General features: G+C 42.8%; 1 protein-coding gene across 1 annotated transcript in view; it reads left to right on the top strand.

The window, feature by feature from the left end:
- Positions 1-6,679: 6,679 nt before the first annotated feature.
- OMA1 (OMA1 zinc metallopeptidase) overlaps positions 6,680-19,198 on the top strand; it is a 38,093-nt gene continuing 25,574 nt past the window's right edge. The window contains exons 1-8 of the mRNA XM_019479299.2: positions 6,680-6,767; positions 6,951-7,385; positions 8,902-9,130; positions 11,183-11,356; positions 11,449-11,556; positions 13,196-13,261; positions 14,428-14,556; positions 16,078-16,152. Of these exons, the coding sequence (XP_019334844.1) occupies positions 6,955-7,385; positions 8,902-9,130; positions 11,183-11,356; positions 11,449-11,556; positions 13,196-13,261; positions 14,428-14,556; positions 16,078-16,152 (1,212 nt within the window). The 5' untranslated portion in view covers positions 6,680-6,767; positions 6,951-6,954. The remainder of the gene's footprint in view (positions 6,768-6,950; positions 7,386-8,901; positions 9,131-11,182; positions 11,357-11,448; positions 11,557-13,195; positions 13,262-14,427; positions 14,557-16,077; positions 16,153-19,198) is intronic.

The following is a 19,198-nucleotide window of genomic DNA, read 5'->3' as shown; positions in this document are numbered from 1 at the left end:
TTGCAACCAGGTATTGTTGCATTTGAAATAAATGTTTGTGCTTGCTAAACTAAAACAAGAAATGTCAGCATTCTTGCTGATCTACTTGCATCCTGAAGAGCGATGTAGACAGATGAAAGGTAACTGGATCAATGCTTATAAGAGACTTATTTGAATGAAAACTCCACGTGCATCAAAGGTTTGAAGTTACTCAACTCTCGCTTCTTTTAATATGCTATTCATTTTATGAGCCTTACTGTAAGGATGCTAACATGGTTGTTATTTCCATCAAGCCATTTTTAGCAACTCAGCTGCTTTGAAATTGGTTTGTGAACTACCTGAAAGGATTAGAACGTGGGAAACCATAAATGTTCGGAGCCAGGGCCTCAGCTCATGTAAATCAGCATAAAGCCACTGAGATCTGTGAAGCTCTGCCACTTGACAACAGTTAAGGTTCTGGGCCTTGAAGTACCTTGGTCATTAGTCCTGAATAGTCAGCTGTCTGAGGATGGGTGGGAATTTGCTTATACACAATATACAATGCTGACTCTCATATTCTTTACCATGCTTGCATGCAGCTCTTCAATGATTAGTATCATCCACAAAATACCTATCATCTCGATGTCACTGCAGAAATTTAACTTAACAAAACAAGTGGCATATACATGGGATTTGGAGTGAAATCCTGATGCTACATTCTCCTGAACCTTGAGTATGTTGTATATTATTTATATTAGTCTGGACAAATGTAAAGATTGGTAATACATACAGCATTGTGTTTGTCTAAGTCAGTGTAGTGTCATGCACCTTTTGAATCCAGCAGAAATCAGTGGAAATTTGTGATTTTTACCAGTTTCTTTGATGTACGAGCACATTACGAGATGAGGTCCAGAATCAATGGGACTGATGAACTGGATAGCTGAAGTGCTTCAGTTCTGTATGGAAGTGGATATACCTTTTAGCTATTCTAAAGACTTGATAGACTTTCTGATTGCACCTGGGACTCTTTCACTAAAATAACCTGTAAATCAGGGGCAGGGAATTATTTTGGGTGGAGGTCCACTTACTGAGTTTTGGCAAGCCATCAAGGGCTGAATTACAGGCAGCCAGGGGCAGATATATATTAATTTTCTAAATTTTTAGGGGTCCTGCCAGCCAGACGGAATGGCCTGGCGGGTTGTGTCTGGCCCGCAGGCCACATTTTGCCCACCCCTGCTGTAAATCATAGGGCACTCAAATATCACACCATGAATAGTTTGGATACTGAAATGCCATATTAAAACTTGTAAAACCTTTCACAAGGAAGACGGGACCTATCATTTTTGGTGGGTGGATGTTTCTGACTAGAACATCATTCTCATGCTAATTTCAGAGATTTTTATTTTACTTTTACAGTATAGAAGACTAAGATAATAATTAACAATAAAAATATTGAATGCCTAATAATATGCTTTGAAATGCAGTCAGCTTTGTGGTGGAGGAAAACAGCCAGAGTAGCAGCTGGTACAGCACGCTGAGCTACTGTATCAGAAGAGGATTTCTGATTAAGGACACATGGGGAAATCTTTGCTCCTATGGAAAAAGTCACACAATCTTTAATGCCTACATGAAACTCCTGAGAATTCAATTTCTACAGTCTTGACCAAATGAATGTAAATGGCATAAAGCTCAATTTAGTCTCTTGAAAACGATAAGGGCTGCAATAATCTGCTGGGATTTTAAGTATGATGCTTGTTTATAGGAGAGTTATACCGATACTTCAAGTATGAAACTGCCCCAATGGATTTAGATTTGTTACTTTTATGATACTGAGTGAGACATCAAATGCTCTGTATAACTGCTAAGTACTTTAATGATTAGGGTAAAAATATATAAAATGTTTGATGCTAAGTGATTCACATGAAGCTGAGCATTGCACATTATAGCTGACATCTGTTTGTGGTGGAAAAATATAGGAAAGGGGAGAGTTTTGACGCACACATTGACACTCCCCTAGAAATGCAAAATACTATTTTTAAAGTATGTTTGCAGTTTGGTGGATTATGATTATTTTTCTTGGATTTGCTATTTTGTAGGTGGGATTGAAAAGACAATAAATTGCACAATAAAGGGCTTTGAAGAAAAATAATAAGAAACTGTAAGAAAAATAAACAGTTGCTGCTCTTTCTTCTTTCCTACACCAAATCTTCCTGCCACTCAAAAAAGGTAACAAAAACAAAGGCTTAATGTATCAAACATCCTACAGACATTTCAGCATGAGTAACTAATGAATTCAATGGAGCTAATCACATGTACAGAATTACTCATGTCAAAAGGCTTGTCTGCACAGGAGAATGTTACCAGTGGAACCAGTACTCAGGAATCACCTTCTTCCAAAGTGATGAAAGCTAATTCCACAGAAAGAGGCACTCATTACAGGACAGGTGTGTCCATAGGGCAAGTTTGTACTGGTATTACTATACTGGTTTAACTTCAGACCTTATGTTAGCTGGTGTAACTTTCCTGTCCAGAAAACCCTCAGTGCTTGCAGATCTGGGTCCAAGGATTATGTCTTTCAGTGCCAATAAGACCCAGTACAAAAAGGCTTGTCCATCAGGAGTCAAAGTATGAATCACTCATATTTGCACAACAGCGATTTTGTGAATGAAAGTGTTTTCCTCTGTCTACCTATTAAAGATGTGAGGCTCCTTTGTGTGTAGACCATAAACGGCACGAGGGATCCAGGTTTTCTAGTATTTTTAAGCTGATGACTAGGAATGAGCAGTGGTAGTCACAACGTTCACAGTTTACAAGTGAATTGCTATGAACTATTCACCGCCCTGTTCTGTCTGGATGTGATTCTGTGATTCCACTGAATAACGGGTGGACTTGGAAGAGTAGCAGAGGAAGCATATAGGTCATAAAGCCCTGCTCCAAAGGGATTCCTTCTACAACAACCTGAAGCAATAATTTTGGGGTAAGTAAGGGGTTCTAGAACTGCCCTATGAGGCCATTTCTATATTCAGGACTCGGACATACTTCAGAATATATGTCATCCCTCTGCAAGAAATGGTAGAGGTGAAGGTGCTGTGTGGGACTCAAGGGACTCGCCATACAGCTCGGCTGGTCAGACGAGATGAAATTCATTGCAGTGCTGAAGATCAACATAAATGTTAGCCTCGTTTATGAACCCAAAATTAGAATGAAGAGGGACCTAAGGGCTGTGTATACTTTGCGCTGGTCTTGTTCAGAGAGGAATTGTACTTGCAGTGCTGAGGCCATGATTTACACATTAACATCAATCTCCCTATCAGAAAGATGGAGATTATAACTTGCCCAACTTTCTGAAGTGCTTTGATGTCTTCAGATAAAAGGTATTGTGCATTCACATTCATTAAAATTCAAGAACAGCTACTGTGTAAATGACTAGTTATAATGTCATTTGATCTAGCTATCTATTTGGAGAAAAACAGCACTGCATAAATATCCAATTCTTTAACTATTTACCAGATTTTCATGTAGAGAAATATTTAGTGTTGGTATCTGATAGAAAGAACCTGTAATTATTTGAGCTATATTTGCTATTTGTCTGCTTTGAAATTTGAATGAGGAGAATGCTATTCATGGACATTTTTAGAAGTACAGCATGTACAGTATAATTTTAAGGCCCAATCTTATATTCCTTGCATGCTCCAAATACCTTCTGACTTTAATGGGGATTTTAGGTAAGCCAAGAATGCAGAATCAGTTCCTATAGCTTGTATGCCAGACAGTTCAGTAATACAATCAGAGAGATTAATAATAGCAGAAGAAGAGAGAAATAAATATGAAAAGGAGAAAAAAATCGATGAGATTTGAAATAAGATGGTGACTCAGTGAGGTGGAAGGAGAAAATCTGCGTGGGAAATCTCACCAGAGATTTCATGTTGGTGTTTAAGGATAAAGAAGCCTGCGCTAACTGAGGAGAGCAAAAGGTCAGACAAAAGGAAAGTCTGAAGAAAACAGCTGTAACAGAAGATACACTTATATGCGAAGCTCGAGTCTTGACCAGCTGGGCACACTAAGCTCTTAGCTACACGTGGTCTTGTGTTATTGTGCACAACTCCTCGGGTGGTTTCAGGGATTAACGTCACAGAAAGCCAAAACAAAAATTCTCCACCCTTCTGGCTGAGTTACAATTTGACTTTGCCTGCTCCTTACATTAGAGGAGACAGGACTTGATTGTAATAAATATAATTCTTAACTAAGATTGCTGGACGCAGACAAGACTTCAGTCCTTCTGGCTGTTTAGCTCTGAGGTGCACTAGGGTCTCTGTCATCGTCCCGTCCTGGATTCCACAGGCCGTGTTGGCTATAACCATTAACCAGCTCTGGATGGAGGTTCAACAAGGAGCGTCTTGCCGTTGGTACCAAAGAAGGGAGGAGGGTACCCAGGAAATCAAGGGGGTTAGTAAGTGCGAGAAAGGTAAAAATCCAGAAAGCATTTATCTTGTGTAGCAAGTAGTGAGCAGCGTGTGTACAAAGTGTCTGTAGCCGTCTTGAAGAGAGGCAGACAGACCAGGAGCTGGGCTGCTTCAGCTTCCCCAGGGAGGGACACTTTGTTCTACTTAGCAAGGGCCTGAAGCCGCCTGTCTGGGAAGCCCTGCAGCACCGGCCTCGTCGTCATTACCACGCACCTTCGGGACGCACCCGCCTGACAAACACGCAACTTGCAGCACCCGTCTTTCAAGTCACTTTCCCAATCATTCCCAAGAGTTTCTGTTGTTAGTGGTATGTCAAAACCTGCAATCTGGGTGGCGAGGAATTGCACGCTGGGCTACAAGACGCCTACCCTTTCCTCTGATAAACATCCTTGATGGAGCAGGCCTGATGGCAAAGGACACCTGTTGCGTGACCTGACCAGCATTCGAATTACACTCCAACTCTTGCGGGGGGTCTGCAGTGGTGGCAGTCGAAGGAGCTGCCACTGCTGCCGCCACCTGAGTTGCTTAAAAAGGCACAGGGCAGGCCCGGGGCTCTTGTCTTTTATAGGGGGGGTCTCTTATAGGGGGTTCTCATCTCTTATGAGGGGCGATCAGCCCCTCCATATATCAAACCCTGGACCTGACCCTTCACTGTGGAGTGATCTGTTGGAAAGGAAGAGCAATGGGTAGCCTTGGGGGTGTAGAGGTGGCTTAGCCGAGAGCAGCGGTTCCCAAACTGGCAGATTGCGCACCACCAATTTAGAAGGATACAACCTTCCGTCCCACCAGCAAATTTTTCGGTTCAACCTTAAGTACCACCAGCAATTTGCTGTCATATAAATTATAATAAATTTGTTCACGCATACCACTGACCGGTTGTGTGCGTGCCACTGGTGGTGCGCGTGCCACAGATTGGGAACCGCTGCCGTACAGGGTAGGAGGCTGAAGGAAGGGGACTCCGAGGGGAAGGAGCGGCTGTGTATGGACCTGGGGGATGCAGCAGCCAGATGTGCAGGTAAGCGACTAGGGGGTAACATCGATAACTGATGGCTCCAGAGTGCAGAGGCCTGGGGGTGAGGAGGAAAGCGGTGCAGCGCCCAGAGGTGAGCAGCAGCAGCTCCTGTCGGGGTCGCCAGCCACTCGGAGCAACACGCGTCTCCAGGCAAGGCACAGTCCGCACCTGGTAAAGCCCAGCCCCACGGTGCCCATGACATCCCCAGGCCCCAGACAAGCACTGCCACCGCACGCCAGACCCCCCCCGAGACGCTGCCCCGCGAGCCCCAAAGCAGCGAGGTCTCGCCGCCCACGCGCTGCACTGAGGACATGGGCTGTGAGCGGCATTGCCAGGTCTCGCATCTCACATGATGGTCTTCAATGTGAAATCATTGTATTGGATGCTCAAAATTCTTGTATTGGCTGAAAAACGATCTATCCTTCATTGGGAAACGAGGCAAATCAGTATGCAAATAAGCATGTGCAGACGCTGTCATCTTGTTTACTTTATATTTACTTCTTATTTCCTCGATGTTGCTCACTATAACCTGCCAGCGAGCGAGCGAGCGAAAACCCTGTCAGCCAAGCGGAAACGTTTCTTCATTTGGAGACAGAGTCACTCGAAAGCACTGCCAGCACACCCAAAAGTCGTCTGAGACGCTGAAAGTCGTGCGCTTTTTAGCATCGAGGAGCCGCCTCCGAATGATTGGACTTTATTATTTATTTATTATTGAAAAAAAATAATTAGGAACTTTCCTTTCTACCCAGGAGAACTTTTGCAATCGTTTCTCCAATGACGAAGGGTGTTTATGCCCAAGAGCTTGCCATTAAACATTTTGGGGGGAGGGGAGGGTCATTTTATTTTTTTTGCAAATCTTGTTTTTGTTGATTTTTTTTTTTTTTGCAAAAATCCTTTTGTTTTTTTGTGTGTAAAAATCTTGTTTTTGTTGTTTGGGGAATTTTTTTTGCAAAAGTTGGTTTTGTTGTTGTTGGTTTGTTTTTTTGGGGGGGTAAAAATCATGTAGTCCTGATGGTCAGAAATGATTGTGCACGCTTGTATGACGACGGCCTGTACGTTGCAGGAGGGTGCACACGCACACGCACACGCACACACACGCGCGCGCGCTTGGGGGCGGGGCCACGCGCCGGTGGGCGGGGCCAGCACCACTCGCCTGCCCGTGGGGGGGGGGGAACGGGGCTCTGCCGAGGCGGTGGCGAACGCTCCAGGCAATGGGCGGGGCCTCCCCGCGAGGGGCGGGGTGCCGTTCTCTCGGCGCTGTCCCATTCAGATGGCGTCATCAGTGTGCGCCGCCGGCCCTGTATCACCCTTCCGCGTCCCGCCAGCGCTGGGCGGTGGGTCCCTCCGGCCGCCCCGCCCCGCCCCGCCCCGCCCTGCCCTGCCTCGCCCCCACCTTGGCGCCCCGGGGCTGAGGCATGTTGGCTCCCTGAGGGGCGCCCCAAAGGCGGAGGTGGGGGGGAAGCAGTTGCAGTAGCAGCAGCTTCCAGGGGTCTCACAAGCCTTTCTCCGCGTTTCAGAGCGATGAGCGCCTGGGCCGGCCTGCGGCGCGGGGGCAGTGCCTGCCCCTTGTCTCGGCTCGTCTCCTTGGCCAAGCCCGCAGGAGGATACCGCCACCTCTGTTGCCTAAAGCCCCCTGCCGCGAGCCGTCCCACGACGGGAAGCGTCCCTGTCTCTAGGAACAGCCCGAAGAAAAGCCAGGGCCGGGCGTGGCAGGTCGAGAAGGCGCCCGATAGCGGCGGAGGACCCCTCGTCCTGCCCCCTCCGCGCCGGCTCGGCGAGGGCGTGCTGCGTGCAGTCGTTCCTCCAGGCCCTCGCGCCAGTCGCCCGCGTGCCGGGGATGTTCGGGCTGCCTGCTTCGTCCACACGTCGTCGTCTTTGCGAGCCGCTCCGATTCCCGCCTTGTGGATCCTCCTGAAACCCGCTCAGAAACTATTTGCTATCATTCTGGGCAGGTAAAACGCCGCCTCCCTTCCCGTCTTCAGAGAGCGACTCTGTTCAGCTCGGTGTGGCCAGCGACGAGTTGTCTTTGCGGTCGGCCCCTTGCAGCGTTTAGGGTTGAATGCTTGTGTCGGTGTAAACCTCGGCAGGCTTGTAAATTAGCTCCTATTTGTCATCTGAAAACCTGGTCCGTACCTGCATCAGACTAGCACTGAACACCAGCGGCCAAAACGGTGTGGCCCTACACACAGCATTGGTCCGCGGGGCCGGATCCTGTGCCGGGCTAAGTCTGCAGGGTGGGTCCCCTGTGCACGGGGTCAGTCTGCGGGGCCATAGACTGAGCGCCACCGTTCTTGGTTGCTAGCGGGGACGGGTCCAGGGGGTGTGCCGTGCTGTGGTTGTGTCTCCCTTTGCTGCCATGAGCACTCTGGTCTTAGTTGCCAGGCAAGTGCAGTGAGTTTGCTGTGCATGTGCAGCGAGCTCTCCAGCCTTGCTGCACCTCTTCTCACCTTCCTGGGTGTGCTGTTGGCCATTAGGCACTCTTCTGTGGCTTGGAGCAATAAAAATCATGCACTCACAGTTTATTCAGGGCCTAAAAATACTGGCTTTTGGTTTTTCAAGGGTGACGCACATCCTTAACTGAAAACTCGGGCTACAATGGACAGTGACATAGTTTTAAAAGTTGCACTGATGTTTAAGGAATATCTATAACTTAGATGTCTGTTTTTGTAGGTTACCAGACACACTTCATGTTTGCCAGAGATGTGGTTGTAGGCAAAAGCAGACAGCAAGAACCTGGGATTCTCTCTTCCCCGTGCAAGACAAAAGAACAGCCCCTGCCACTGACCTAAGTGCCATGTTGGCTTCAGGCCTGAGAGAAAGTGATGGTGGTTGTTTTTTCTGGCCACAGCGTGTGCTGCACTTACACAGTATAGCCATGCAGTTCAAATAGAGGTTGATTGTGTGGCTGGCTTTTGCAAGGAAATGGAGTATCATTCTCTTTACTTTTTAGTGAAGTTTTTAATATTTTTTTTTTTGTTTCTATTATTTTCGGTAGGCAAAATCTTTGGCACATTCTTCAAAGGGAAGTCAGGGTGAAAAACCCAGTTCTTTCAGATATTTTAGACTAGAACACAAGAAGTCCTTTAGCCTCCACTTCCCATTAGAAGCACAGGAAACGTAGCTAGTTGCTAAGCTGTAAATATTGAGAAGGCTGCCTATCTTCTAAAACGTACACTAGGTCATCATTGTAAATACTTTAAAAATAAAATTAAAACTGTGATTTTTTTTTTTCTAACCAGATGAGAAAGCTAAATGTTTAAATGCTTTGCCTTAAAAAAAAAAAGGAAGCATTTATCTTGTGACACTTCTGTTCTTTAAACAAAGTATGTACTGCTCCATAAATCCACTGAATCTTGCATCACAGAATTTTTAGCATTTTGTAAATGTTAGCATCTAAAGTTTGCCCTCATACTTGTAGGGCTGGTAAGCATTATGCTCATTGACTAATGTCAAATATTTGTTTTTCAGGAGCATAAGAAAATGGTGGAAGGCCCTTCCCCCCAACAAAAAAGAACTCTTTAAAGAAAGTGTAAGAAAAAATAAATGGAGACTCCTTCTAGGTGCCTGTAGCTTGGGAGCTTTATACATCATGTTTTATTTTACTCACCTGGAAGAGACTCCAATCACTGGTCGTACTAGACTACTGGTGTTTGGGAAAGAAGAGTTTCAGCAGTTGTCACAGCTGGAATATAATATGGTAAGTGTTGTAAGGAAACAAAGTCCTGTTAGTGATGTATTCCACAGGCCTACTAGATATCCTTCTTCTGGATATTTGGTAATTTGGACTAGTGTATTCGTCTCTCGTAACTGGATAGGCCCCTGGCTCATGCTTCTCTAGCCACTCTGGAGTGCTTTGAGGGTACATACTGTATATCACACCTTTGCAGAAGTGGTACCTTGCAGTCCTTGCACCCCAGCCCACAACCCACTCAAACTCTTTGATTTCCTGAGTGTCTGCTTGGTGAGTTCTCTTCATGGTCATAATGAAGCACATAGTACACAGGCTGTGCAAAGGTTTCTAATGCGGTTATTCTGGTTTAGGTAGCACAAAAGCTATAACCATCAGGGGAAAAGAGTATTCATTTATTTAACTCCGTGTATCAGTTTCTTGAGCATTCTTTAGGACTCGATCAGAATCCTCCGAAGGGTCCAGATTTTGTCTTCTCCAATGCTTAGTTATTGGCCCAGTGGAGGGAGAACTCGTTTTCTTTACACAATCACTTTCTGTAGCATATACATTGTATTGCTCAGCCTATTCTAGTGTTAGTGAGTCTTGGTAATTTGCTCACCCAACCGTGTCAAGAAGATGCCACTTCACAGTCAGTTCAGGGAGGGACATAAGACTGTCTTTTACTGTGTTTTTATGAATGATATAGGGATAGAGGTAGGTCATAAGAGCAAACTGGGATGCATAGACAGATTTTCCAGACTGGTGTACCATATTTGAGCTGCATCCCTTAGGAAATGTCCAGGTCTGGAAAAGGCACATACATAATACAATACAACTACATATTTTGCAATAGTTGTCAGCCATGCTGAGTTCTTTCATTAAATCATGTGAATCATCCTTTTTTAAATAAACACACAAATGTTTTTTTAGTGCAAAATAGCAGTATCTATGTTAAGTGTTTTGTAACTATCCCTTTCATCTTGCGATATGAACATTCCTGAGGTACCAGTAAGCCAGGCTATTTTGTACTAAATCTAATACACTGTCATTTGATGTAAACTGAAATTCTGCTTGGCAGCAAATATTGATAAGTGGTAGGCACAGGCATAGGATTCAGTGAACAGCAGGGACAAGAGACAGAGGATAAGAAGTAGGATTATTGAGCGGTAGCCAGGGGGACATAGCTGTTGGCTGCTAGAAGACAGGAACACAGAAGTGGAGCTGGGGAGCACTGATTTAGACCTTAATATCTAGGAAAAACAAATTCGCCTTTTGTGCAGTCTTTTAATAATGGATCCCAATTCTGACGTCCCTTCCTCTGTTTTTGAATTAAATATTTTTATCTCAGTGCTAGACTTGTTTCTAAGAATTTTGCTTTTCATAAGACACTGGCTGCAAAACAAATACACTGCAGACATGCTTTTTAATCTGAAATCTCTACTTGAAATATGTAGCATCATAATAACACACAATATGGTGTTGCTACTTTGACTAAAATGTTTTAGGCATTATGAAGAGTAAGATAAAGATGTGAGATAAAAATGCTTCGCTTCAGTTTTTCAAAGGATTATTCATAAACACATCAGTCTTCTTGGAACACTTTTTAGAATGGAATTTATTTATTCTTGACATTTTTACCCAAAATCCTTATCTAAAGAGGTTACAGTCTTTGGGAAAAAAATCATTTGAAGTAAGCAAACAATATTTGAAGGCAGGATAAACCTTACAGTGTTGTGTTTCTCAGTTTTGATACAGGTGTATTTTGAGATGTGTATGAATGTGCTGACTTAAAGCAGTTAATAACTTGTGGAGCTGTGGATTCATTTGGATCAAAAGTATGCAAATACAATTCAACGGAGTCCGCATCTCCATTTGAAATATCCAGAAGGGTCTGCACCTCCATTTCAAAATGTTTAGGTTTCTGCAAATGAAAACTTAAAAATCACTGGCCTGGAATAATAATATTTACTTTTTTGTTACGCTTCTACTGTGTTACATGTGTATATTGTATCATTGTATTGCTTAGTCTCTACTGCCTCCTTCATTCTGTGTGAAACTCAACAAGTTATCTCTTTTCAGTGGATGGAAAAGTTTGAAAATGAAATGTTACCTGAGACAGACACTCGCTATCAAGTTGTGAAAAAAGTAGTTTATCATCTCTCTGAAAGCAACCAGGACATCCCACAGTTGTCAGAGTTTAAGTGGGTTATCCATGTAGTGGAGGAACCAGGCATAAATGCTTTTGTGCTTCCAGTAAGTAAAAGCAAAAGTTAGTAGTAGTACTGCAGCAAAAATGTAGTGTTTATACACAGGGCCTAATCTGCTTTTTTCCTTTTTGCTTCTAGAATGGAGAAGTGTTTGTTTTCACAGGGTTACTAAATGCAGTGTCAGATGTTCATCAGCTATCTTTCATTTTGGGACATGAGATAGCTCACGCTGTGTTGGGACATGCGGTAAGTACTTACTTTTTTTTTTTTTTTTTTTTTACTTGTGAGGGGGAAAGTGTCTTAATATAGTCACTTTTGGGTAAAGTGTTTTTAAAGTGGGGTTTCTTCATTAGTGTAAATCATCATCCTTTTATGCTGCCCCAGATTGAATGAGGACATTGAAAAGGGATTGTCCTGACCCTGCATATGCTTATTATTATAAATTATTATTATAAATAGCATTTACTACCATGAGTAATCCCCTGATAGTAAGTGTTACCACTACATGTGCTAGTAGGCATTGGAGATCAGACCCGGTGTGGTTTACATTTCATTACATTAAGGGTTGCAGGTAGTCAGTACCTTTATCTTCTTAAACTTCGTGACAGTGAAGATAAATATTTCTTAGCTTCTAAAACACAAGTTGCCAGGACTTCTTTAGCAACTTTTTCAAAAGTTATAGATAGGGAGCCTGAAATCTGCTTCTTTGTTTGCATGCCCAGTCAGGTATTTGTAAAAGTGAGCATGAGCCCCAGCTGTAATGTGCTCATGTTAAAACTTTTCAGCATTGCAGGTATAGCTTTGGAAAAACAAACTGGGAAATAAAATTGGGCACTAAATGTAATCAGCTTTGTACTGGTGTATCAAACCAGCAGCTGACAGAAGACACAGATCAGTAAAATGGGGTAAATTTGCCTAACTCAGTGGAGACTTATCCTTGAAAAAACGGGTAAAACTTGACTGATGGAGGTTATATCTATCCACACCCATCCAGGCAGCACCATGCTGCTTGTATATCCATACCTCTGCCATTAGCTGAAGGTAAGCAGGTTACCTCCATCTTGACTTCTAGTAATAGTAACCTGGGTGTGTTGGCCAGCCTGGAGTGGTGTCCATTCCTGATTCAAGTCATGTATATCAGCAGACAGGACTGGTGTAAATTATACCAGGTTTGTGTTCATCTAATCACATCCTTGTTCAGTTTTATTATTTTTAATCCAGTGGTCAGTCTTTTGGTCCCACAGGCCAGATGAGTGGCCCAGAGCTGGTCCGTGGGCCAGATGCAGTCAAAATCAGTCCCTTGGGCATAACATTGCCACCTCCATGCCCTTTATGCTAGGACTAGGTTCTGGTGGGCCTGGCACCACATCCTTTCTTTGGGAATTGGGTCTAGGTGCCCTCTTGGCTCTGCACACTGGAATTGGGCCCCAGCACCACCACCTCGTACCCTCACATGCCAGGATTGGGCCGCAGAGCCCTGGTACTGCCATCCTCCTGCCTCTCCACATACTGGGATTGGGCCTCAATGCGACCTCCTTCAGGCCCTGCTCATGGGGATCAGATGCCCAATCCTCCATGCAGGACCCAGGGCTCTTCATGGGAAATTTGGCAGTAGGAGTGCAGTGCCACTTCTCTGTTGCTGCCAGATTTCCAGAACCCTGGGGAGCTCTGTAGGCTGGATATGGCCCAGAGGTGGGGGGCTTTGAATACCCCTGTTCTAACCCATTTAAGGGAAAGCACTATTGGAAATGCTTAGTTTACTTCTGCTCTGTTTATAGAATACTTGTATGACCTTGGGCAGGTTACTTCTTTTCTCTGTGCTTCACCTTCCTCTAAACATGTGGATAGCTCCACTTCCTCAAAGGCTGTATTTTTTCACATACAGCTTACATCTTTCTGCCAAAAAAGCTGCTGCTGGAAGTTGCAGTGTGCATTATGTGCAAGAACTATGGTAAGAGCAGTTTCTTTCTTTCAGAACAAAAGTGAAAGTAAAACTTGCACGCAACTCATGGAGCAGAATAGCATACAGGCTCGGCTCCCTTTACTGCTAAGAGAGATTTTTTCCCCCCCCTTCATTTTGCCTTTCAGAAACAAGGTGTACATCTTATCCCAGGGCTCCTTTGAAGTAACATGTCTGGGTTTTTTTTAAGTTCTAAGTATGATCATGGGGGCCTGTAAGCAGATGGGATAGTCACTGACTACTATGTCAAATAAAGGTCCCAACAGCAGCAGAACTTGCTCGTCCTTCATCAAAAATATCTGTACTTCTAACACCAAAACAGCTCCACAAAAATCAAAACAGCCAAACTGGGTCTGGCTGCCTGACTGCTCCTAATACCTCTTCCTCATAAGGACAGTAGGTTTCTATAGTCAGCCTTATTTATATCCTTTCCCTTGACATGGGGTCCCATGCTGGAGTGCTGTTTGCTAGTCTTTTCTCCTCTGGATCAAACATCACCTTGTCTTGGGTCTCAAACCCTTCACCTGGGGGCAGCTAATTTAATCACACTGGACACGTTTACACATGCCTATTAATGTGTATCAGTAAGCTCCGGAGCTTATATCTCAAGCTTGTTGCTGCCGGGTATGTGTCTGCATGTGTGTCTGGGATTGTTGAGCCAGGGTGGAACAGCCCTGGCTGGCATGGGGCCCCGAGGTCAGCCTGTCAGCCCAAGGCTGCTGCCCCCAGCTCAGCGTGCTGCAGAGGGGCTGGCTGGGGCACAAGGTTGCTTCAGTGCATCCTCATGCCGCAGTCAGCCCCTCTAGCATGTACACATGCGCAGCTGCAGTTTTTTACTCTACAGCAGGATAATACTGATATTTAGAAGTACTGTACTGTTGTGGTATAAGTTAGGTTCCTCCAGGCTAACCAGAGCACGTATGTAGATGCCAAGACGTTTACTGCACACCTAATTAGTCTACTGCGCATTAAATATCTTGTGTAGATGTGCCCACTTAGGAAAAGTCTGCCTCCTTTAAAAGAGCCATTTCCACCCTATAACAGGAGCGTCTGGATGTCTAAGATAGACCATTCTTTTCTATCTTAAATTTGGAAATACACCAAACGATTAGCATATGAGAGGAAATGGTTGAAAACAGCACTGTTTTTGTTTTCAGGCAGAAAAGGCCAGTCTGGTACATTTCGTGGATTTCCTGTCTCTCATCTTTCTCACTATGATTTGGGCCATTTGTCCTAGAGATAGCTTGGCAATTCTTGGCCAGTGGATCCAGAGCAAGATGCAGGAGGTAAGACAGTATCTATGGAACTGCTGCACTAGCTAGTTACAATGTCTGGTTCAGTAACTGGTGTCACAGAATGGAAGTATGCCTTTAAAGCAGGATGCATGCTTGGTTTATGCATGAATGTCTACTTCAGTCTCTCTTTCAGTGATAAAAGGTCTTCTACCACTGCATAAGGTGGCTTACTGCAATGATTCCAAACAGTCAGATCTTGGCTTAGGTAAAATGTATTTTAGCATGGAATATTGAGAGAGAACCAGGGGACACAGAGGCAGATTGCAAGACTTCATATCATAGTCTTGGGATACTTCATAGCTCTTTCATAGTTCTTTTGGTAGGCAGAACATCTTTGAAATTCTTTAAAAACAGTTTTGATATCGGCCATGTCTTTACTACCTTGTTCTCACTTGGTGCAGAGCTGTTGTACTTACCTGCCTCTGATCCCAACCTTGTCCATGGAAAAGCCCCTTATTGTTCCTTTGGTGAATTATTTTGGTTACCTTCCAGAATAAACTAGGGCTATCTGAGCTACTTTTATAGAAGAGCTAGTGACTGCAGATTTCTTTCTGTACAAATTGCCAGTCCTACTTGCTTGGTGCTCACTTTTCGTAGTTGTTTTTTTTTTTTCTGAAATAGGAAGGAGGGAAACATTTCATATTCCAAAAACTTTCCGTCTGTGAGTCAGCTACAGGAAGAGCTGGCAGAAACTGTTTCTCTAATATACGTGTAGTAAACTCCTTCTGTCTGGTTGTATTTCCCAATTGATGCCCAGCCCAGAGAGTCATACTATTATGCTGCCTCAGTAGAGCAAGCCATTTCAACAATCCATAATTTTTCTTCATTATAAGCTTTTATTACACCCTTATTTATCTGGGGATGATTAAATAAGATGTGTTTGTGCTTGAAGATTGGGGGTTATATAACTTTATTCATTTGATAAGTCTTAATACAATATTCTTTGCACTCCTAGAGAGTTGGCTGGATTAACCACTTCAGCTCCTGTGTTTCTTAAGGAGTATTTACAACTTGTGTTACAAGCGTAATCATGTAAACGGATTGATTTCTTACAGAAAAGCTTATTGCTGCCACTATGGATTGTCTTGTTTATAATCTCATGCGTGCATCATAGGAGATCATATTTTAGATTTTAATCATATGATTTTGATTTGAAATTTGAGCTGCTTGAAAATACCACTGTTCTTTGAAACCTTGACCTATTGTTGTTAAGGCCAAAGCCTAACATTGATGCAAAGTGAAAGATTAGACAGAGAGTCTCTTACTTTGGTTGTGATCAGCTTGTTTCACGCAGCAATGATTAACATCTTTACTTTAACTCCCCTTTTTAAAATTGACTTAAGTTAAATACAGTTAAATACAGAGTTTGCAGAAGGCTCTGAGATTCACTGAAGGAAGCACTTTCATTCTTAGTCCTTAGCAGTGTTTATGTAAGTTTTCAAGTTATGATCACTTCATAAATAGGTGAGAGCAAGGGTTCTAAATTGAGGATCTGAAATATTTCTCTCCCAGTTTATATTTGATAGACCCTACAGCAGAACACTGGAAGCTGAAGCTGACAAAGTGGGACTTCAGCTGGCTGCAAAGGTAAGAATTATGACTGCTGCTTGTTTTTAACAGTGAAATATCAATTTTTTTTCTCTTTCTGTTTCCATTGTTATTTGAGTAAGTTCTTTGCAGATGATGCTTTATGTACAAGTACATTTTGTTTTTTCAGTCTTAGGATTCCTAACATTTTGCCAAATGGGATTTTCTTGAAATCAAGGGGAGAATAAAATGGTCTTTTGGGAAATCCATAGCCATTTTACTGATAGTGTGTCATAACTGGAAATTGTAAAATTGTGCCTTGTTAACTACAAAAAACACTTTCCGCAGGTTTTAGTCCTAATAAGAGGAAAAGTTACTTGTTCTTAAACAAGTGAAAGCCAACTAGTGAATTGTCATGATTAAAATACATATAAATATGTTTGCATGATATATTTAAAAACTCCTGAGTCCTTTAATTGTTGATTATTCAACTAGCTTCCACCTTTTATAAATGGTGTCAGTAAATTTATGAATTACTTTTGATATGCAAGTTGCTTCATATGTGCAACAGATGACTGGCACCAGATGATGTGATTCTTCCTAACGTGACTTGTTTATATGTTATTTGTAGCTGTTTATTGTGTAATTCATGCACCAGTTCATCCTTTTATCCTTGAAAGATGTCAAGGCCAAATATAAATAAGAATTTAGGTGTGTTGGTGCTGAATATTGCAATACCTAAAAGTCAGGTGTTGAGCTGTCAAAGTGGAGTTTAGAAACCCAATTTGGGAACTTAAGTCCTATATACTTTAAAATGGATGAGATAGGTGCCTGGAATTGGAAATTACAACACTCAGGTAGCTGATGGGGGGGGAAGGAGGGGCGAGGAATGCCTAAACTAGCCCATAGGGAAGGCAAAGTGAGGGGTGTGCCAGAAATCACACTTCTTTCTGACTTTTGACTTATAAAAATGTGGGTGCCCGGAAGTCCTGGGTACGTAACCAAGTTAGGCAGAGTTCTGTGGATTGCTCTCTTAGATCTAGGTACTTAATTTCTACCTAAATTTAATTTCAGATACCCAAATACCTTTTGTTTCTGGTCTTCACTTCATGCATTAAACAAACTAAGCAGGGCATCTTAGCTCTACCCAAGTATAGTGTTTGGCAGTTTTAGATAACTATGCGAACAGCACCACCTAGAGTTACTACTTCAGAATAAGGAAAATAAGTTGGAATTATCATTGCTAGCATATATTTTTAAAACCTCTAAAAGACTAAGGTTTAAGCACTAGTGGATAATCTAGGGTTGAAATAATTGCTTTTGATGGCTGTTGTAAATCAGAAGCAAAGTTCAAGGTGCCTTGTAGGTGTATTGGAAAAATGTCATTGGTAACTAACTTACCAGGGCAAAGCCCTGCTGCTTTCCAGGATCTGTTGTGACACTCCTAGATGCCAACACAAATGCTGATCCATGCTATCTGCAGCAGCTGGAGCTATTACAACTTTATAAATATTTTCTAAGATTAGTGTTAAGCTCAGAGGAAAAGAGATCATCATGGTAAATGTAGTGCAACTTTGTCCTCAAACCTGGATGCTTGTTTACAAGTATGTAATTATTGGAGCTCAAAACAGGAGTTGGATTAGGCACTAGTTATGTCTAGAAACAGTCTCTCATTTGCTGTGGTATTTAGAGCAAGTTAGTTCAATGTCTGTATATCAGTTTCCTCGCCACTAAAAGAGGGTGGTAGGATTTTTTCCTTATTAACATTTCAAAAGGCATTTGTACTTCTATAGTGATTTTCTTCCAGAGATGTCAAAGTACTGTGTAAACCACACACATGACTCTGGTGTCTGTGAAATGATTTTTTTACTTAAGTAGCTTATCTTTTTACATCAGCTTTTCCGCTTGTGTTGCAACCTCTTATTCATCTTTATCAAGAATATTTTATGATCTTAATCTCTGGGTAGTTGATTTCAGTTCTTTATTTTCAGAAGAAACCTACAGGAAAAAAAAGCTACACAACACTGCTTTCTTTCACATGAATGCAAAGTACATAGCAGAAAATATGCAGGTATATGGAGGTATATGCAGGTATATGAACAGGGATTGGCAACCTATGGCCCATGGGCTGGATCCAGCCTGCCAAGTCATCTTTCTGCCCTGTGATACTGGCAGCGTTCTAGTAATGGGAGAAAGTGACAGCAGTGGCTGGGTCTGTAGCTTTGGTTCGCTGCTCCAAAAGGGTTTTTGACTTCTGATTGAGATCTTACATATTCAGTCTTATATAAATATGTGTTTTGATTTGCAATATCACATGGCCTGCTATGCTTTAATTCCTATTGGTATCAAGGGATAAGGGTACTTGCTTTCCAGCTGTATAAAGGATCAGTTTTTGCCCTCAGCAAGTTGCAAGTGATTATACCTTTTTAAACATGTAGCATTTTATCTTACAGGAAAGCCATTGTGGATAGTTTTTAGATGCACTTAATATAGTTTAATACTAGTTTCTGGCTTTACAGTGACTCCTGAAAATGCTCTTTGTAGTGTGGAAGGGTGAGGGAAGTGGGGCAGAGTTGCATATGAGCCAGCAGAATAGTCAGGGTAAAAAAATCCACCGAAACATTGTTTGCAAAATCTGTGCCATAAACAAAGCAAATGTTTGGTGTCAAGGATTTAAGAGTCCCTTTTGAAACTTGCCCATGGCTTCCACATTCCTGAGAAATTTGGTCTTTTCATACTTTGTCAATATGACCTCCGTGCTGAAATCCCTCATACTTTGCGTACTATGCTATATATATATAGATATAGATAGATTCCCCCCTTTCTTCCCATATATTTTGCTTGTTATCTGTTAGACGCATAGTAACATTTTTTTTCCCCCTCCATCACTTATATAACACCAGTATAAAGAGACTCCTTGGCCTTATTCTTTACCCTTTCCTGCTCAGTATGTCTAGTCTGACTTGATCTCCCTTGGTACCTCTGCTCATGTGACCAGGGCATCTTGTTGGTCTTATCCTTGTGCTGCCCGATGGATGGTGACAGCCCTCTGCAAACTGTTCAATGTGTGGTGTGCTTGACTTCCTGCAGTGATGCTTTCTGGAAG

Source organism: Alligator mississippiensis, chromosome 5 (genome assembly GCF_030867095.1).
Source record: "Alligator mississippiensis isolate rAllMis1 chromosome 5, rAllMis1, whole genome shotgun sequence".
Classification (NCBI taxonomy): domain Eukaryota; kingdom Metazoa; phylum Chordata; order Crocodylia; family Alligatoridae; genus Alligator; species Alligator mississippiensis.
The sequence above is the reverse complement of the archived record's forward strand: the minus strand, read 5'-3'. Positions and strand labels throughout refer to the sequence as shown.